This window comes from Siniperca chuatsi, linkage group LG10, assembly GCF_020085105.1.
Source record: "Siniperca chuatsi isolate FFG_IHB_CAS linkage group LG10, ASM2008510v1, whole genome shotgun sequence".
In the NCBI taxonomy this organism is placed as follows: domain Eukaryota; kingdom Metazoa; phylum Chordata; class Actinopteri; order Centrarchiformes; family Sinipercidae; genus Siniperca; species Siniperca chuatsi.
Genome location: NC_058051.1, coordinates 8,758,785 through 8,780,697, shown reverse-complemented (window position 1 = coordinate 8,780,697; position 21,913 = coordinate 8,758,785). Strand labels below are relative to the sequence as shown.

Sequence of the window (21,913 nt, the reverse complement as noted above, 5' to 3'; positions counted from 1 at the left end):
AAGTTTCCTTTACAAACTAATATTTCTCTAATATACCTAATGTACTTGATTTCATTGTTCTTTTGCTCTCCTCCAGTACGAATCTCGCTGCACAGTGAACAGCTCCTCCCTCATCTTGTGTCCAACTCCGGCGGTGGGTCCAGAGGCCAGGAGGGCCAGGGTCAAAGTTCATTTCCTGTTGGACAGCCTCCGTTTTGACTTCAGCATCATGGGGAATGAAGCCTTCAGTTATGAGCCCAACCCACAGCTCTACCCACTGAACCAGAATGACCCCAGCAAACCATACCACCACAAACCTGGTAGCATCATCTCTGTTGAGGTGGGTGCCAATAAAACCTTTGATAAAACCGACTTCACTTCTTCTTTCTACTCCAAACTGTGTTTAAGAAACTGTCCCAGTGTATTAGCCAGTCTCAAAACAGTTTTGAAAACTAACAATTTCAGTAACTTATAATTATCAAAACTGAAATTTTCTGCATACATTGTAAATATTGCAGTTTAACTCAGACAAGTAATGCTGTTTGTCATTTTGTATATTTCCCTTCTAGGGAAAGAACCTGGATCTAGCCATCAACAAGCATGAGGTGGAGGCTCGGATAGGGGAGGGGGTGTGTTCGGTGAAGACCCTGACCCACAACCACTTGTACTGTGAACCACCAGCTCAGCAGCCCTCAGTCACAGCCAGCAAGAAATATGATGTCATGGACAGTCTGCCTGAGTTCACAGTGAGTACATTTTCTAACCCGAACCTGGAATTTGAATTTAGTGCTCATTTACATTCAGTATGACACTACTGCAGTTTGGCTGGGTTAGGCAGATGGAGAATAAGGATTTAGGAACAAATCAGTATAGAGGAACAACAGGATACTAAACTGTTGCCATACTAAACTGTTTAACTATTTAATTCAAACTTGTTCAGCTTTATCTTGATGGCCAATATAATACTTTTTCTCTTTTGTTGTGTAAAAAGTCTGTAATTGTGCTTTTCAGGTGAAAATGGGGAATCTGAACTTCTCTCTAGGCAAAGTGCAGTACGACAGCCAGGCTCAGTCTACATTTCCTCTGGAAGCTCAGGTGGGAGTCGGGGTGGGAGCCTCCATAGTGGCTCTGATTGTGCTCATCATAGTCCTCATATACAGGTAAACATGTACAGCGCACAGTTATTTCACTTCAATTGAATTGACTTACCTTATTGTCCTCAACAGGCCGCAATGTACAGTAGTTGGAATATGATTTTCAATTCAATTCATTTATTTATACAGCACCAATTCATAACAGAAGTTATCTCATTCCACTTTTCCTATAGAGCAGGTCAAGACTGTATTCTTTATAATATTATTTACAGAGACCCAACAAATCCCACCGTGAGAAAGCACTTGGCGACAGTGGCAAGAAAAAAACTTCCTTTTAACAGGCAGAAACCTTGGACAGATCCAGACTCAATGGTGGGCGGCCATCTGCCGCTGTCGTGTTAGGTTTTGAGAGAGAGAGAGGTTTTTGAGAAAGAGAGAGAGAGAAAAAAGAGGTTTTGAGAGAGAGAGAGAGAAATTATGTGAAGTATTGCATAGATGTAATGATCAATGTCATTAAACTGGACATTGATCATTACATCAACAATGCAAATACCACCTAGAATTTTAAAATTGTAATAATGTAATGGTAGTGGTTTATTATTAATATTAATAAATGAATAATAATAGGAATGATAGTCATAGAAATAATAATGACAATAATTGTAACAGAGCCAATAATAACAACTGTAGTAGCAGTTGTTGAGCAGAAACATGGGGGCAGCAGGTGGCCCACAACCAAAGATCCAGTCTCTGCAGCTCCGGAGGCAGAAATACCTGCTGAAAGCGACAGAAGGAGAGAGGAGAGAGACGAGAAAGCACAAAACTACGGGAGAGAGAAGATGTCAAGTTAGTAACATGCAGTAATGGGATAAAAATGCATGCAGATAGAGAGGGAGAAGAGGAGAGAGGAAAGAGGTGCATTATGGGAAGTCTCCGGGCAGTCTAGGCTGTTATGCTGTTATAGAACAGCATAACTAAGGGATGGTTCAGGACTCACCCAAGCCAACCCTAACTATAAGCTTTATCAAAGAGGAAAGTCTTAAGCCTACTCTTAAATGTGGAAATGGTGTCTGCCTCCCGAACCCAAACTGGCATCTGATTCCACAGGAGAGGAGCTTGATTAACTGAAGGCTCTGGCCATTCTAGTTTTGGAGACTCTAGGAACCAAGTACCCCTGCATTCTGGGAGCACAGTGTTCTAGTCGGGTAATACGGTAGTATGAGCTCTTTAAGATACGATGGTGCCTGACCATTAAGAGCTTTGTAGGTGAGGAGAAGGATTTTAAATTCTGTTCTGGATTTTACAGGGAGCCAGTGCAGAGAAGCTAATATTGGAGAAATATGATCTCTTTGGCAGTCATACATGCCATTTTTTGGATACCTATCTTATTATTTTTCTATTAACATAGTGCTGCTTTATTTCTTTGCCTAAATGTTAATAATAATAATAAATATAGCTGCAAGCGCCAATTCGCGGGTTCAAATCCTTTTTCGCTCAACAGAAGGAAGCATCTCAATTGACCAAAACTAAAGCCACAAGCAGCAACAAGTGGGTTTCAGGCTTCACAAAGCTGAACAAAGTCACCTCAGCTATTTTAATTTTGTTTAAAGGAGTTAGTCCAATCACACTGAAGTTTTGTGATGATTAGACAAGCGGTTTCTGATTTATAGTCCAATTTGTTATGCCACGCCCATTTTTTGCATTTGTAGCACCCCCTAGTGGTCAATTTGAATGAACCTTTCAGGGCATGTTTCAGGTACTTCTGTGGACATATCCTATAAGTTTCATGATGATTGGCCCAACGGTTATTGACTTTGGTCTATTTATGTCCTGAGCCACGCCCCTTTTGAAGTTCATTAGTCAATATCTAGAAAACTAAATAAGATATTAACAAGCTTTATACAACTTTTGATAAGCTTCGTCCAGTTATGATCCACCGAAAATGTGGTAGCAATTGGACCTATGGTTTAGGAGGAGATGTCAAAAATGTGTTTTTCAAAAAATTCAAAATGGTGGAAAATCTAGTTAGGCAGATTTTAGGGGTCCAGGAGGCTTTTTGTAGAGCACATTAAGCTCGATGTGTGAGAGAAATTTCAAGTCATTCAGACTTATGGTGTGAGGGGCATGGCCTGTTCAAAATTGCATTTTTGGGCCTTAATTACAACGCCATCATGTCGCCGATTGGGCTCATATTTCTGTAGAAGCACATGCACCTCATTTACAGTTATTGGGCCAAGTTTCTAGCTCATTCCAGCTCACTGGAATTTTAGCCGAAGCGGCAGACAACAAACAATAATAATAAACCAGCACAAACATAAAAGCCCCTTCGGGGCTTGAACCCCTTACTAGAATGGGCAATTTCTGGAGAAACTGCGTGTGAAAGCTGAAAGCTTTTAGGTCCACCTGCTACAGCTGCAAGCTGCTGCTACAGCAGCAATTTTCAAATCCTTTAGTGCCACCTATAGGTAAAATTTTGTCAAGTGCTACAGACTTTTTCAACATTGCCATCAATACAACTTTACTGAACTTGGTTACTATGACCCTTAGCAGGATTTGAACTCACAGCCTTGGAATCTGACAGGGGAACACATGTGGCATTATCTTAAACCACTGTACTAATATACTACACAGTATTTTTTTAAATGCATATCAATCTAAATGTTAAATAATAATATTAAAGAGTGAGGGAATGAATTGAATTGAATGATGGTACATGACAAACATACAGTATAAAACAACTTTAATTGCAATAATATATGGAGGACTGCCCTGAGGTGGTATTGAACCCAGAATCTTGCTATCTAATAGGGAAAGCTGACCATTACCAGGCCTTAACCGCAGAGGATCTTTGACACACTAAGCACAAATTCACATTTTGTTGAGAAAATGTATTTGTCTAAAATTAAGATGTTAGGTCAGAAATTTGAGCATTATTAGAGGCAGGAGGTTTTCCAGAACCTGAGGATGTACACTGTGTGTGCAAAGTGTTTAAAGTAAGAGAGAATGTGTAAGTTTAATTAACAACATATTGCCAGCTCCTGGGTTCAAATCCCCAACATCTGGATCTGAAAGGGGCACTGATCTGGTGAGATCTTAAACCACTTGGTTATTCAGATACACTAGCGGACAGCAAAAGCTGACTATTTTAAAAAATGTATTTAAAAATCAATCTAAATATTAAACAATAATATTAAAGAGCACAGGACTCGCAATTAATAAAGAGCACTTGAAAACACACAACATACGTGAATTGCCACATTGTTGGCAAGCATGACTTCCCAGCCTGAGGATTTGAATCGTGGATCTTTGTATCCCCAAAAGTGGTGGACTTACTGACTGCGCAGTTGGGGAGACATTGGTTCCACACACTTTCTCACAAGTTGAGGCAAAGATATCACGTGTGCCAGACCAGGGTATGTTTGTCTGTTTAAACTTAAAATGCTTACAACATTAAAAATGTTGAAAAACTGCAAAAATCACACATCATTCTGCTGTTTTCAGGTGTATTGTAAAATATTTTGGTGATTTTTGAACCAACACTGTGCAAAAAAGAAAATGTTGTGCATGTAGTACAAATTACTGCAAGATATTGAATATCACTGCGTACTCACCATTTGACCAATCTGAACACAATTTGAAACACTTGATTTTAGCAAAAAACTTAAAACACGTAATAAATAACCACATGGTGGTGCAAAAACTTCCCATTATAAATTTTAATACTTTAAAAACTTCACTGAAGCATGTTAGTATAAAGAAAAGTAATAGCATAAATCTCATGAAGAAGATGTACGATTTGACGTTAAAACAAAGTTTCTAGGACAAACGTTACAGGAGTAGTTAGACGCCAAATAATGTCGAAATAATAATATATAAACTAGAATATGCAATTTCTGTTTTATCACCTTGGTCACACCTATCACATGCTAATCAGGCACTTAACAGTGATGAAGTAGATGCAGCCAGAGAACAATAGGCCTGATTACTGATTACTGGGCCATCTTGAAACTATTAGGTCAGTTTCAGGTGAAACTAGCTATTAACAGATACTCAGGCAGATTCCCTTTGCAATGCAAGTCAGACCTGCAGGCCCACGGGCTCAATGCAAGTCACAGGTGTAGCGCAGCACAGAGATTGGAAAACATTTAGTTTAAAAACAGTAGTAAAAATTATTTTAGCATATTTTTTTGCAACAAAAGCTCCACCTAGTGGCCGATTGACACCACATTTTGCGGGGGGGCAGCAATGGAGAAGGCCCTGTCCCCCCAGGTCCAGTGCTTGGATCGGTTGAGAGGGGTGAGGAGGTTGGTGTCTGCTGATCTGAAATTGCAGGTAGGAGTATGTCGGTGTAAATGATGTCTATGCATCATTGTTGTTCATCAGGAGGAAGAGCAAACAGGCCATGAGGGACTATAAGAAGGTGCAGATCCAGCTGGAGAACCTGGAGACCAGTGTGAGAGACCGCTGTAAGAAGGAGTTCACAGGTACAAACCAAACCTTCTGTTGCTAACTTTTAGAAAATATCATCAATTCGATCACTGTCCCAAAATAAGGAAGATATTCAAACTGAGACCTTGATTTCCTTTCCCCTCCTTCAGACCTGATGACAGAGATGATGGACATGTCCAGTGATTTGGTGGGTTCAGGGATTCCCTTCCTGGATTACCGGGCATACGCAGAGCGCATTTTCTTCCCAGGTCACCAGGAGTCGCCACTGAGACGAGATCTGGATGTTCCCGAGAGTCGAAAGCAGACTGTGGAGCAAGGGCTAGTTCAGCTGTCCAATCTGCTCAACAGTAAACTCTTTCTCACCAAGGTCAGCCTACAGGGTTATGTTTTTTTTTTCTTAACTGGAGCAGGTTATTAAATAAAGGGTTTACTTTAAGGGTGCGGGTGTGGATGCACTGAAGAGCCATTTACAATTACATTACACCCTGAGAACAGTTTGTTATTGGGAAAGATTTTCACACACATACATACACATATATATATATATATATATATATATATATATATATATATATATATATATATATATATATATATATATTCATGGACATTGAATTATTCACCCTCACTCATACAGTTCAATTCTATTTTTTGTGTAGAAACTGTAATACAGATTTTCCAGAAGACTACTTTTCCCAGTAACTTGCTGTTACAGGTAGACAAGGCAGTTTTTCTTCACATCTTCTTAACCCTGATGTCCCTCCAGTTTATTCACACTCTGGAGGTCCAGCGGACATTCTCCCCAAGGGACCGGGCCTATGTGGCCTCTCTGCTGACTGTAGCCCTGCATGGTAAACTGGAGTACTTCACAGACATCCTGAAGACACTGCTTAACAATCTAGTGGAACAGTATGTGGCCAAGAACCCCAAACTGATGCTCAGGAGGTGAGGGTGAAGTCAGTTGATTAGTTTATAAAGTTATTTTTAGCACTGGGACAGGTACTTTCTTCATCCATAAAATGTTTGTTTCCAGAACGGAATCGGTGGTTGAGAAGCTTTTGACAAACTGGATGTCCATCTGTCTGTTTACCTTTCTGAGGGTATGTACGCTAGTATTTTACACCTGACCAGAGATCAGTGAATAAGGATAAAATCTGTATTAAAAGCCTGTATGTAGTCAGGCGTATTGGTTAGAGCACTGACCAGTTTCATCAGGGCTAAAATAGTAAAAACCTGGTACTCTATATAGACAATACTCCAGAAATAAACATTATTGCATCACATCATGAAATGACATCAAATATCAAAATATTAATATCATAAAGTACTGCACCATCAGTAGTTTCTTAGCTACTATATAAAAGTAACCCCTACTCCTCTCTACATTTCTGAAATTGTTAGTAACACATGTTCAGTGGTTCCCAATGTTTTTTGTCTTGTGACCCCTTAAAATTAAGCAATGTCAATTTATGATCCTCATCACAGATTATGGCTTTGGTGTGAACAAGAACTGTTCAACCAAAGAGGGATTTTTCTTTTCAGATTGTTTTATTTGAAAGATTTTAGAAGCCCCAAAGAGGTAAAAAGTATTTCAAAAGAAAAAAAAGAAAAATTTGAGAAAATACATGCAAAAAAACAAGCAAACACGTATATTTTTTTCTTTCTTATCCAATTATTTATCTACTGACGTCTTAAATTTATCTTAGGACCGCTTTGGGAGTCCCAACCCCCAGGTTATAGGGGTTGGGACTGCTGCTATAGTTAACAGTCTTTATAGCTGTTTATTATTATTATATATTGTTTCTATTTCCTACTAAGTCATATAACTTTGCTGAAATTTTTCCACAAGAATCAATAATGTTAATATTTTATGACAAACAAATGACACATATGTTAAGTTGTGAAAGAAACTCTTCGCTTTTAAAACTCTCCATTGAATCCAGTGCACATGAAATTCATTATGACCTCCTACACAAGCAGGGTGGTCAAACCAGGCTGCTTAGAAGTAAAGGAGACCACTTGGTCAGGACACTCACTGAATGAGTCTTTGAATTGAATTCTATTTTGATAGGACATTGTTGACCTTCCATCTTTATGCTTGGCCAGGAATCAGCAGGGGAGTCATTCTACATGCTGTTCAGAGCAATAAAGCACCAAGTGGACAAGGGACCTGTGGATGCTGTGACAGGAAAAGCCAAGTACACACTGAATGACAACCGGCTGCTGCGAGAGGATGTGGAGTACCGCACACTGGTTAGAACACAAATAGATGTAATATACAGTATATTAACACAGGAAGGGTTAATATGTTAACAATGTTATAGTCATGACAATAAAATCAAGGAAATCCATCTTGTGTATTACTAAAATTTTTCTTAATTTTTGATGGCATTAAGTTTGTGTAGTTGGCATCCTTTTATACTATTGATGCCACCTGTAAAAGTTAATTTGTTTATTACAAACAAATTGGAAATGTAAATTATGTCACTAACTTTGTGCTAGATAATGTTTTCAAGAACATACTTTACATTGAATCACTCTTGTATCAAGTGGGGGTCAACTTGAAACATAACTTGTTACATAATATTACACTCAATCTCAGTTTTCTTTTTTTTTTACTGAATTCAAATTTGAATGACTAAATTAAGCTGACAAGTTTTACTCAAGCTAATATGGACAACTGCATACACTTGAACACTCAAACACTTCCCTACAAACTGAAATTCTGCATAGTGGTATTACAATATTTCCACCAATAATTGGCCATCCTGTTCATCTGTCCAGACCCTAAATGTTGTGATACCAGCTGTAGCCGCTAGCGGAGGTGCTACTACCCAGACGGTACCTGCCAAAGTTCTGGACTGTGACACCATCACCCAAGTGAAGGAGAAACTTCTGGAACAAACCTGGAAGGGAACCTCCTTTTCCCAGAGGCCACACGTTGACTCATTAAACCTTGGTAAGTCCAGTTTATTTTACAACATCATGCTTCTCCTTAGCATCTGACTGTAGGAATAAGTGGGCTGTTGGTCAGATGGAGCAGTTGATCACATTAACTTGTGGACTAGTTTACATTTTGACTGTGAATATTCAAGCATAGAAAATGTCTATAATGGAATAATATATGGAGGCCACACATCAAACATTTATTCTGCACAAATCCTACTTTAGAACTGCAGGAAATCCATTTGCTGTTATTATAAAGTAAAATTTGAGTATTCAAACACAAACAGTTACATCTTTTGATCAAAGAATTACCAGGCATTTCCATTTGCCCTTGGATCACAAGTCATCATCACAAGAGATGAAAACTTAAATTGTCTAACTTTGAGTTTATTAACATTTATGCTCATAGTTAACTGAATAGAAGCAGAATTTACATGAATAGAAATATATCTGTACATGATTGTACATCATATAAATATAGAACTACATATATCTATATACACACATGCACCCATACATTCACAATCATACATACACATTTACAAATACAACCATACACTTACATACAACCATGCATACATTTTTAAAAGCCATAAAACAACAATATACAAACACAGACTAAAAAGAGAAAAAACAAACCCCAAAGTTCTGCATTGTACAGTCTGACTGCTGTAGGCAGAGTTGCTGCTTTCAGCCTGTGTGTTTTGCACTGGACGTGTGTAAAATTGTTGCTGCTCTGTAGCAGTCTTTGTATTGTCTGCTCTTGTCTGTGGGAACAAGTCATGAAGTGGATGTTGTGCATGTGTCATCTCTTTGACCAGCTGAATGGCTGCCTGTTACCTCCTGCTCTGAAGAGAGGGAGTTGCGGAGGTAGGGTGTAGCCTCTGGAGATGATCCTGAGGGCCCTTTTTTGCACCTCCTCCAGCAGTGCAGCGTGGCTTTTATTGCACCCCACCAGAAGGACACTGCCATACTCCAGACATGGCCTGACCACAGCAGTGTAGATGGTGACAGGGTCCCCAGAGAGTAGGCCGTGTCTGGCTAGAACAGTCAGAAAGTGGAGCCATTTAGAGGCTTTCCTCACTACCTGTTCAATCTCAGAGTCCAGGTGAAAGCCTACATTCTTGGTGGTGGTCATGTCCAGGACATCCTGTCCCCCGAGAAACAGAGGAGCAAGTTGCGGTGGGTTTCTGGAGAAGCAGATTCTCAGTTCTACTGATTTTTCTCTTTTGAGCAGCATGTTGTTTGATGCAGCCCATTTATCCAGCTGCAGGGCTTCCATCGCCATTGAAGGGTCACTTTGAATATTGGTTAAGGGAATGGCCGAGACAGTCCTATGTTGTCAGCATACCCACATGTGTATGAGGAGCAACACACATTTCATATATATCTACATATGTTGTAGTATTATTGAAACTCAGTATTAAATCTGCAATGATATGCAGTAGCATGAGGTTACATAACCGTTTTTCCCTCCAGAGTGGCGTGCAGGTGTTGCAGGTCACCTAATCCTATCAGATGAGGACCTGACATCAGTAGTACAAGGCTCATGGAAGCGCCTTAATACACTGCAACATTACAAGGTCAGTGCAAGTCACACAGACACTGACATACACACACACAGCCATGCATGTGCAGAAAAAATGGTTAACACTGTCTTTGAAATTAGTCTAGACTTATAAAATTTAATTGTTTGAGACATTTTTTCCTGCAGTGTGAAAGTTGTGATACAAATGTGAAATGCAGGTCCCTGATGGAGCAACGGTTGCCCTTGTCCCCAGGAACACCAAAAATCACCTCCCTGACAGCCATAATTACATGCCTGGAGAAAGTGAGTGTCATGCACTTTTTAGTTGATTGTGCACAAAGTAGGGTTTACACAAATACATTATTTGAATATGAACAGATATGAAAAAGAACTTCTAGTAGCCAAAGTGGCATGACTTTCCATGATGCAGATTTGCCAAAATGTAAACAAAGAGGCTTTACGCTAAAAACACAGGTGTACCCTAAATAGATTTTAGTTCATTTTCAGAGAGGAGAGGGAAGCACAACCTAGAGTTTTAAAATAATAATGTAATGGTAGTTGTAATATTAATAAAGTAATAATAATAGGAATGATAGTGATAGGAATAATAATGATAATAATAGTAATGAGACTAATAATGACAATTTTAGTAGCAGTTGTCGAGCAGAAACTCAGGGGCAGCAGCTGGCCCACAATCACAGGTCCAGACTCTGCAGCTCCGGAGGCAGAAATACCTGCTGAAAGCGACAGAAGGAGAGACGAGAAAACACAAAACTACGGGAGAGAGAAGATGGCAAGTTAGTAACATGCATTAATGGGATAAAAATGCATACAAATGGAGGGGGAGAGGAGAGAGGTGCATCATGGGAAGTCTCCCAGCAGTCTAGGCCTATAGCAACATAACTAACGGATGGTTCAGGACTCACCCAAGGCAGCCCTAACTATAAGCTTTATCAAAGAGGAAAGTCTTAAGCCTACTCTTAAATGTAGAGATGGTGTCTGCCTCCCAAACCAAAACTGGGTTGCCTGATAATAAGGAATTGCAATAATCCAGCCTAAAAGTAACAAATGCATGGACTAGTTTTTCAGCATCATTTTGAGACAGGATGTGCCTGATTTTTGCAATGTTACGTAGGTGAAAGAAGGCAGTCCTTGAAGTTTGTTTCATGTGGGAGTTAAAGGATAAATCCTGATCAACGATAACTCAGAGGTTCCTTGCGGTGGTGCTGGAGGCCAGGGCAATATCATCTAGAGCAACTATATCTTTAGATAATGTGTCTCAGAGGTGTTTGGGGCCAAATACAATAACTTGGTCATCCAGGTTTTTATGTCCTTAAGGCATGCTTGAAATTTAGCTAACTGATTAGTTTCATCTGACTTGATCAATAGATATAATTGGGTATCATCCGCATACCAATGAAGGTTTATGGAGTATTTCCTAATAACATTGCCTAAAGGAAGCATATATAAGGTGAATACAATCGGTCCAAGCACAGAACCTTTCGGAACTCCGTGACTAACTTTGGCGTGCATAGAGGACTCACCGTTAACATGTACAAACTGAGATAGGTCTGATAGATAGGATTTAAACCAGCATAGGGCAGTTCCTTTAATGCCAATTAAATGTTCCAGTCTCTGTAATAGGATGTGATGGTTAGTGGTGTCGAATGCAGCACTAAGATTTAACACGATAAGTACAGAAACGAGTACATTGTCCGATGCAATTAAAAGGTCATTGTAATTTTCACCAGTGCTGTCTCTGTGCTATGATGCACTCTAAATCCTAACTGAAAATCCTCAAATAAACTATTGTTATTTAGAAAGTCACACAACTGATTGGCGACTGATTTCTCAAGGATCTTAGAGAGAAAGGGAAGGTTAGATATAGGTCTATAGTTGGCTAAAACCCCTGGATCACCAGTGGGCTTCTTAAGAAGAGGTTTAATTACAGCTATTTTAATAGACTGTGGGACATAGCCTGTTAATAAGACAGATTGATCATATCCAGTAAAGAACTAGTGCCAACTAAGGGTAAAACTTCTTTAAGCAGCCTAGTTGGAATGGGGTCTAAGAGACAGGTTGATGGCTTAGATGAAGAAATTGTTGAAGTTAGTTGAAGAAGGTCGAAAGGAGCAAAGCAGTTTAAATATATATCGGAACCGCGTTTCCAATTCACTAAGCCTTGTCTCCAACGCTGAAAATAATCTACGTTTATTACATGTACCATTATCACTAAAGGAGGCAGAGGAATAGCTAAACATTTGACACACAGAGCAGGAGCGAGCAGGAGAGTGAGAGGGAGAGAGAGAAGACATTGCTAGCTGCTAAGCTAAAGAACAGTAGCTATCAAAACTGAATAGCGTGATAACTGTGGGATTAGCGAGAACATCGTTAAAAGAAGGAGACAGCTATGAGTACTTGAGCAGAACTAGTGTACTAGCGTATAGTAGATAGTAAGTCACTGTAATGAAGAATCGAACAACATTAACTGTGATGAGCTAGAGCAGCAAAAATATGCTACTAGTAACACACAAACACCGGTGACCGGAAATGAGACAACACGCTTACCTCAGCACGTCAGCACAGTGTGACAGTGACAGCCAGAGTTTTTAACTATCCAGATTTAACTATTGTATAAACAAATGTTGATCAATGCAGATCCTTATGCAGTCATGTGTTAGCTGAACAGAGTCTAAATAACCAGGGGAGTTTCACTGTTTCACTGTGTATACATATGCTATGTTGCACTGGGTAGGATGAAGTGGGAAGATGAGAGTCAGCAATAAAAGTAGTTGTAAAACAGCAGAGAAATAGGCAGTGCTATTTAATATATAGCTGCATTATTTGGACCATCAGTTGCTGTAATATTTATGATAATTTTAACTCTGAGAATTAATGTTTGCAGTCAAATAAATCAACCTTGGTTTCACACTATTTCAAAAAAAAAAAAAGGACCTAAATCTGAGCAAACAGCTCAACTGGTTATGTCATGTTCCTCACCTCTGCTCAGAGTTTTAACAATAACTTGCTTAGTATTTCTTAGCTTGTAGCCATGTTGAATCAAGCCAAGAAAAATATACTCATTAGACTGTGGTCCCCTCCTACCAGAGACCCCTATGCTGGATGATGGGGAGGAGAGAGGAGTGAGACTTTGGCATCTGGTGAAAGCCAGTGAGGAGTCTGAGCTGCCCAAGCACAGGAGAGGTAGTCTGAGGGAGAGGGGCGGCGAGAGGGCCAAGGCCATCCCTGAGATCTACCTCACACGACTGCTATCCATGAAGGTAAAACAGATGATCTAACTGGTATCCATTAAGGTGGTGCTCACTCATTCATATTTGGAAAGGTTTTGCATATATAAATTTAACACACACGTTAGATGGCCACATTCTTTTCATGAAATGATCAACAAGCAACAGTATTCAACTATGTGTTGCCTCCTGGCAGCAAAGTAGACAGTTGGGTTCAACATGTTTAGTTGTTCCATATATAAAGTATCGAGGAAGTCAGCAACAGAAATGAAAATGTGAGACAGAGACGTCACAGACTCAGATACCAAGATAAATGACACTGAATTCTCACACTATAACACATGAAAAACAAACAAACAAATTCCACATACAGAGGGACACACAGTGACACTGAAATTGGCAGGGTAAAGATCATACACAGAAAATGCCACCAGCACTAATTACTTTTACTATTCCCTGAAGGTTTTTTTCTGAATTTATAAAACACCTGATGTGGCACTGTTCTTGTACTGTGCTGATGCCTATTGATATAATGAAAAGACTATTTTGGTTAGTTAGTTAAACATGGTTTGTTCATAGTCCATCTAATCTTTAGGGTGGCATTGCTTTGAGCTGCGCCCAAGCCCAGAGGAGGGCGCCGGCCCACTGTAGGTCTTATGCCTCTTCCCATCTTAAACCACTCCCAGACCCTTTGAGAGGGAGTCTGTCTGCTGAGGGGTGGCACACTTTGTTTTTTGTTTTATTTGTTTTTTCCCTGTTTTTTGGATGATAGACTGTGGCTTCTCCTGCCTGATTTTCCAGACAAGCAGAGGAGCTAAGTGCAACCAGAGACCAGATAGAAGCCCATCAAAACAGTGCCCGAGGTCACCAGTGGCAAGCTAAATCAATAAATAAATTTAAAAAAAAATAATAGTGATGATGATGACTACAACAACAATGACTATGTTGTTGTCATTGTCAGCAATGATGATGACCATAACATCAATAACAAGAATAAAAATACCAACAAAAACAATAAATAGTGAGGAATGAAGACAATGGGGTGTGTTGTGTGTCTGAATGTATTTATGAGTTGGGGATGTACTGTATGTGTATTGATGCATGGAGAGGGGAAAGGAAAACCAGTAGAAGCGAAGTAGTAATAAAAAAAATTATTAAAAAATCTATAGATAACCCAATGTGAGCTTGATTGTGTGAATATATGTGTGTAGATTTGTGTAGAGATCTGGTTTATTTATCTGTGTCACTTACTCTGCTCTGTCTCAGGGCACATTGCAGAAGTTTGTGGATGATTTATTCACTGCGATCCTCAGCACCAGTCATCCTGTACCTCTGGCTGTCAAATACTTTTTTGACTTGTTGGATGAGCAGGCTCTGCAGCACAACATCACAGACCCTGAGACCATCCACATCTGGAAAACTAACAGGTAACCGGCCAGCCAAAGCTTTGGATGTTTGGAGACAGGGTTAGAAGCCAGAACTGGTCATAAGACAACTTCTGGTGGGCTCATTCCATGAGAAAAGTTAAGACACTTCAAGGGGAATTTTATCCAAAGGTTTAAGAACCTCTTGTGTCAGCAAAGCCTACCCACACAGAACATCAGGTAAAAGTTGATTGCATGGTTTTACTATGACCCGATTTTAAGAAACATTTGCCAGAGTTTATTTGTTACTTACAATATCAAAAATATCTCTTTCATGGTTCCTGCAAATATCACCAGAGCTCATGAATCCTTTATTAAAGGGTTATTTAGGTCCCTTTCACACTCGAAGTTTGGTTCATTTGGTCAGGACAGGAGATAAATAAAAAATAATCCATTTTGTTGCTTTTTAGTTTTGGTCCAGTTTGTGTTTACACTGAACTATTACATCAAACCAAGAGAAGTAAACATGAGGTCATATGGACTGACAGGAAAGTAGTGGAAAGTTTTGCCTACTGTCATCCTGCATCATAATTTCTACATGGATCCACATGGGGAAATCAAATACCAGTAATTGACAGCCAGTCATCCTGCACTTTATGTGTTTATGTTCTCTGGTGTCACAAAGAGCTCACCAAGAAATAAATGATGATGAACATTCTTAGTTGAGACTTCAACCTGACCTCACATATCGTAAAAAGTCACAAACGGGACGAAAAACAGGTGTCTTATACCCTCATATTATAGCTAGTTACAAATAGTTTCCTCCGCTTCACTCATTTTTTAATGAGGAACTGATAAAACACACACACACACTCACCCCACCAGTGTTTTAACTCCTTTTCAGTTTCTGATTGATCAGGGAATGTCCATGACTGAAGGTTGTTTAGTCCGCACCAGATTTCAACTGACAGCTTTCACACCATCAAACCAAATCAAGTTAGGTGTAAAAGCACCATTAAAGTACCTCTGGTGCTTGCCAATGGTTGTAATCTGAATACAAATTAATTGAAGCATCTCTTTTTCTCTGATATATACATATGCTGTCTTATTGTACATTATAATCAGTGAAATCACTATTTACATGTACATCGACCTTCTTTTCTTGCAAAACAGTTTACCACTGCGGTTTTGGATCAATATCCTTAAGAACCCACAGTTCATCTTTGACGTGCAAACCTCAGACCATGTGGATGCTGTGCTGTCCGTCATTGCCCAGACCTTTATGGATTCGTGCACCATTGCTGACCACAAACTGGGACGGGTGAGCTTTAAGGCATTGCCAATATTATAGAACAGTATTAATCTATACCACTATTAAATAAATAAATTCAAAAACATTATACTAGTACTATAGGGTGAAATGATTACTGCAGTATACAGTTGTACAATAACATGACTATATACAGTATATTCACATTACATCCCTATACATGGATGGATAAGAGAAGTGACGGGAATGTGGGTTTATTTACTGTATGTCAGTTAATCACAACGCCAATAACATAGTATTTTGCAATGAATATTGTAAGAAATTACAAATTGGGATTTGTAAAATGTATAAAACCAAATAATATAAATAATGTCATACTAGGATGGCGGCTGTAATGAGCCCTCAAGCTGTGTTTTGTGTGATATTCAGGGCACGTTTCTCCATTTGTCTTTCTTGTACAGGACTCTCCTATCAACAAGCTGCTGTACGCCAGAGACATCCCGCGCTACAAACAGATGGTGGAGAGGTAAGAATATGTTAGCCAGTTGCCCCACTAATCCCAGGCATAAAGAAAACAGAAGGAAGGAGTGAGTAAGGCCTAGGACAATCTGTGAGCCAGACAGAGGGTACACTAAGCCTGCGATGCTTCCATGCATGGATGCAGACTGCTACACACAGCTGTCTGCTGCATATTAAAACCTGCAGATTATGGTAAATGGACTGTACTTGCATAGCACCTTTCTAGTCATCCGAATACTCAAAGCGCTTCACACTACATATCACATTTACACACACGCAGGCGCTAACTGGTCATCAGTTCAAAGAAAGTAACTAATCATTCACACACACTCACACACCGTAGAAGAAGCAAATTGGGGTTCAGTGTCTTGCCCAAGGACACTTTGACATGTGGGCTGAGGGAAGCCGCGATTGAACCACCGACCCACTCTGCCACTAAGCCACAGCCGCCCCAGATTACACTGGAGATGTATTAAAGCTTATAACAAATATGACTGTTTTATAAGCCTTATTAGTCTTATCTAAATGAAAAAGGATCACTGCTGAAGAACACTGTGTTCTATACTCTCTGTCTACGTATTTTCCCCCACAGATATGCTATAGATTCATCCTATTTTCCCATATAAAATTGAACTGAAATTAAAAAGGAGAGACAGTGCACATCTATTAGGGATGGTAAACAATGGCTGTGTGTGCAGATACGGCGGCCAGTAGGTCCCTCATACTTCATTTTTGTTTTTGTTATTTTTTTTGCCTTTGTTACCGAAGCATGTATTACCTATGACAGAAAAACATCCATCAACATCTGAAAAGGAAGCGCAAGGATTGGATTAAGTGCAGCGGACCTTGAGACAATCACTGCTCACATCTTCTGACCACCCAGTCAGACCAGCCAGACCAGCTGGCCCAAACGCCACCGCAAGTGGTGTGACTACCCCAGAAAGAGAGGGAAAACAGCCAGGATAAGAGCTGAGATAAGGCTACTTCACTACCCAGCCTACTCCTGGCTAATGTCCGGTCGCAGGAAAATAAAATGGATAAAATTGACCCAGCAACAGGAAATCAGAGACTGTTGTGCCCAGATCTTTACAGACCTGGCTCCACCACAACATCCTGAATCAAGCTGGAGTGCAACTTGACAGGCGGACCATGTTCTGCACCGACAGAATGCAAGACAAGGGGAGACGAGGGGAGCTCAAACATAGTGAAAGTTGATGGACAATGTTTCCCAGATGTCGAATTTTTAATATTAAGATGTCGACATTATTATCCAGAGATAAGAGCCTTTCAGTCAGGTGACAAGGAAGCATACAGCACTGCCAGAGCAAGACTGAAAGCTGGCATCAAGAAAGCAAAGCAGAGACATCAGGATAGATTGGAGAGAGACACCAGTCACCAACAACACATGTGGTGAGCGATCCAGACCATCACAGGGTACAAAGCAGGAGTGCTCCCATTATGTCTGAAGCCACGTTGCCAGATGAGAGCACCTTTTATGCTCACTTTGAACTCCTCAACAAAGAGTCAGGTGTCAAGTCTACTCCGCCTCCAGAGGACCGGCCACTGTAAGTATCCACAGTGGATGTGAGAGGAAGCCTGCTGAGAGTGAATGTGAGCAGAGCTGCTGGGCCTGATAACATCCTTGGCCATGTACTAAGAACATGTACCAACCAGCTAGTCGATGTCATTACATAACATATCAGTCACAGTTCCCACCTGCTTCAAGACAGCCACCATTGTCCCTGTACCTAAAAAGTCTGCATTGTCTATTACGGCTTACAACAAATTCTAAATTCGATTATATAATCGAATTGTAAAAAACATGAAAATGAATATTCGATTGCGAATAATTCAACAACAACCATGTGGTAATGATGTCATAGAGTTCAGAACCCAACTTGCTGTGATTTGCACTCCGAGCAATCTAAAAAGCCCCATTTGGAAATACTTAGGATTTTGGTCAGTAGACGGCAAAATTGTGGAACCTTGGGGCGCCCCGGTAGCTCACCTGGTAGAGCACATACCATTGGGGCTGTGTCCTTGCCACGGCGGCAAAATTGTGGAACCTCGAGATAAAGTTGTATGCAAGCTATGTAAGCTGCAGTTAGCCTACCAATCCAGCACTAGCAACCTGAAGGCACATCTCGAAACAGCATCCTATGTCACAGTAAGGGCCCACTGGATTTTAGACGATTGGGCAATGCACGACTATGTACTGACAACAAAAGACCTTAGGGAAAGCTCTACAGAGAATGTAGGCGAATGCATTCAAGACATCTTGGACGTCTACAGCATAAAAAGACAATCTTTAATTGCCACTACAATGGACAATGCTACCAATTATGTAAATGCGGTGAAGAGACATCTTGAAACAGTGAATATACTATGTGTGGCACACACCATCAACTTGGCTATGCGTAAAGGGCTCAGGGTCACAGCCACTGAAACCCCAGTGATCAGGCTGAAAGTGGCGAGATCCCAGTTCAACAAATATACCACCATCAGCTACCTCCTCCAGGAGAAACAACAACTTTTGAGATTGAGTTTTGGAAATAATGGCCGTAGAGATGTCAGCCATTTTTTAATGTAATGGAACTATATGGCACTCGGCTTGTGGTGCTCAAAACACCAAAAAAATACATTTGAAAAAACTAATAACTAATAATAAAAACTTTAATATAAAAATTCCTCTGGGGCAATTCAATACAATTTTATTTATACAGCGCCAATTGATAACAGAAGTTATCTCATTGCACTTTTCCTATAGAGCAGATCTAGACTTATGTACTTTTTATAATATTATTTACAGAGACCCAATAAATCCCACCATGAGCAAGCACTTGGCAACAGTGGCAAGGAAAAACTTCCTTTTAAGAGGCAGAAATCTCGGGCAGAACCAGACTCAGGGTGGGTGGCCATCCGCCGCTGCCGGTTGGGTAGAGCGAGAGAGAGAGAGACTCTGCAGCTCCGGAGGAGGAAATACCTGCTGAAAGCAACAGAAGGAGAGAGGAGAGAGACGAGAAAGCACAAAACTATGGGAGAGAAGATGTCGAGTTAGTAACATGCATTAATGGGATAAAAATGCATACAGATGGAGAGGCAGAGGAGGAGACAGGAGCTCATTGCATCATGGGAAGTCTCCCGGCAGTCTAGGCCTATAGCAGCATAACTAAGGGATGATTCAGGACTCACCCAAACCAGCCCTAACTATAAGCTTTATCAAAGAGGAAAGTCTTAAGCCTATTCTTAAATGTGGAAATGGTGTCTGCCTCCCGAACCCAAACTGGCATCTGATTCCACAGGAGAGGAGCTTGATAACTGAAGGCTCTGGCTCCCATTTTACTTTTGGAGACTCTAGGAACCACAAGTAACCCTGCACTCTGGGAGCGCAGTGTTCTAGTCCTGGTAATAAGGTATTATGAGATCTTTAAGATACGATGGTGCCTGACCATTAAGAGCTTTGTAGGTGAGGAGAAGGATTTTAAATTCTATTCTGGATTTTGCAGGGATCCAGTGCAGAGAAGCTAATATTGGAGAAATTATCTCTTTTCCTAGTTCTTGTCAGTACATGTGCCGCAGCATTCTGGATCAACTGGAGAGTCTTAAGGGACTTATTCAGGCAGCTGGATAACAAGGAATTGCAATAATCCAGCCTAGAAATAACAAATGCATGGACTAGTTTTTTGGCATCATTTTGAGACAGGATGTGCCTGATTTTTGCAAAGTTACATAGGTGAAAGAAGGCAGTCCTTGAAGTTTGTTTCAGATGTTCCTTGTGGTGGTGTTGGAGGCCAGGGCAATGCCATCTAGAGCAACTATGTCTTTAGATAATGTGTCTCAGATGTGTTTGGGGCCAAGTACAATAACTTCCGTTTTGTCAGAGTTTAACATCAGAAAATTGCAGGTCATCCAGGTTTTTATGTCCTTAAGGCATACTTGAAGTTTAGCTAATTGGTTGGTTTCAACTGACTAGATCGATATAATTGGATATCATCTGCATAACAATGGTTTATGGAGTGTTTTCTAATAATATTGCCTAAAGGAAGCATATAAAAAGGTGAATAGAATCGGTCCAAGCACAGATCAAACAGCAAAAATGACTATAATGTGAAAGGAGTCACTCGTAGTGATGAACCCACATTGAATAATCACCCGACTCTGCAGTTCCCCTCAGCTCTAGAGAGTGTTTTAGTGTCTTTACCCTCATTCTTTAGGTTTTACAGTCCATAACTTTACTGTTTGGTTCAGTCTCACAGCTTTCATCAATGTCGTTTCCAGCAGCAGACTCCAAATGACAGCTAATGTTGCTCAGTGGGTGCTTGATGTGTAAATAAGCCAATGATTGCTAACATGTTCGCATTTGAAACTGCAATGCATTTAACTGCAATTGCAAATACACAAACACTGTGTGAGCAAACATCATTTAATATGACATGACTGAACACTGCGTTTTTATTGGACAAACTATGAATTCCAAACCTGATATATAAAAAGCCACTTTTAACTCTAGTCTTTATACTGAGTGACCTAAGTTTGGCTCCTGATGAACATCCTAAAAGTTTATCAATTTGTCTGTCCATACTGTGCATGTTTTCTATGCAGTCTGCCTTCAGGATGTTTTGTTATACGGTGCTGTAAAATACTACCATGAAGGGATTCAAGACACTTCACCTCAAATTCCATTACATTTCAAATTCAAGGAGTAGGGTATTTACTGTAAAACAATAAAATAATAATTTCACCAATAATTCCATGCAGTTCTTTCTTTTTCTATACATAACTCATTTACTACTTTTCTCTTTCCTTCTCTTTATCTAGGTACTATGCAGACATCCATCAGACCATATCCGCCAGTGACCAGGAGATGAACTCTGCTCTAGCAGAACTCTCTCGTGTATGTTACCCCCTCTTTTTTTTAACCATTTAGCAAAAACAAACATTTAGGCAAAGGTTGAACACAAAAATAATTTCAGGACCTTAAAGTTTGCATCTGGGTGAGTGCTTAAGAAGCTAGATGTGGAGTTTGAAATAAACTATGAATGGCAACAAATGCAGTTTACAGTTAACAGTCTGCACACCCTGACGATTCTTCACCTTTCTATTTTTTCTCTCCCAAAACAGAATTATGCTGCTGAGGTCAACTGCGTTGTGGCTTTACATGAGCTGTACAAGTACATTAACAAATACTATGATCAAGTGAGTATAGCGAAAGTACAAAAACATGACTGTTGGCTTGAACAGTATGTTGTGCTGGGGTTCAAGGTAAATTTATTTGGCATTCTATAACACAGGACTGCACAATGAAATTAAAGTTGTTTCCCCTTTCACGTTACACACAGAACATATATGCAAATATTTTAAATTTGAATAAAATAAATAAATACAATATATACAGTTTATATATATATATATATATATATATATATATATATATATATATATATATATATATACAGTTATATATACAGTTATATATATATATATATATATATGGCCAAAGGAAGAGATACAGACCA

General features: G+C 39.8%; 1 protein-coding gene across 9 annotated transcripts in view; it reads left to right on the top strand.

Moving 5' to 3' along the window:
* LOC122882669 (plexin-B1-like) overlaps positions 1 to 21,913 on the top strand; it is a 116,476-nt gene that overhangs the window by 85,847 nt on the left and 8,716 nt on the right. For all 9 annotated transcript variants that reach the window (XM_044210302.1, XM_044210303.1, XM_044210301.1 and 6 more), the window contains 17 exons: positions 77 to 319; positions 549 to 725; positions 991 to 1,139; positions 5,457 to 5,557; positions 5,672 to 5,889; positions 6,289 to 6,467; positions 6,556 to 6,622; positions 7,629 to 7,775; positions 8,307 to 8,481; positions 9,948 to 10,051; positions 10,215 to 10,299; positions 13,105 to 13,277; positions 14,511 to 14,671; positions 15,782 to 15,929; positions 16,340 to 16,404; positions 21,216 to 21,291; positions 21,519 to 21,593. In XM_044210302.1, the coding sequence (XP_044066237.1) occupies positions 77 to 319; positions 549 to 725; positions 991 to 1,139; positions 5,457 to 5,557; positions 5,672 to 5,889; positions 6,289 to 6,467; positions 6,556 to 6,622; positions 7,629 to 7,775; positions 8,307 to 8,481; positions 9,948 to 10,051; positions 10,215 to 10,299; positions 13,105 to 13,277; positions 14,511 to 14,671; positions 15,782 to 15,929; positions 16,340 to 16,404; positions 21,216 to 21,291; positions 21,519 to 21,593 (2,343 nt within the window). The remainder of the gene's footprint in view (positions 1 to 76; positions 320 to 548; positions 726 to 990; positions 1,140 to 5,456; positions 5,558 to 5,671; positions 5,890 to 6,288; positions 6,468 to 6,555; positions 6,623 to 7,628; positions 7,776 to 8,306; positions 8,482 to 9,947; positions 10,052 to 10,214; positions 10,300 to 13,104; positions 13,278 to 14,510; positions 14,672 to 15,781; positions 15,930 to 16,339; positions 16,405 to 21,215; positions 21,292 to 21,518; positions 21,594 to 21,913) is intronic.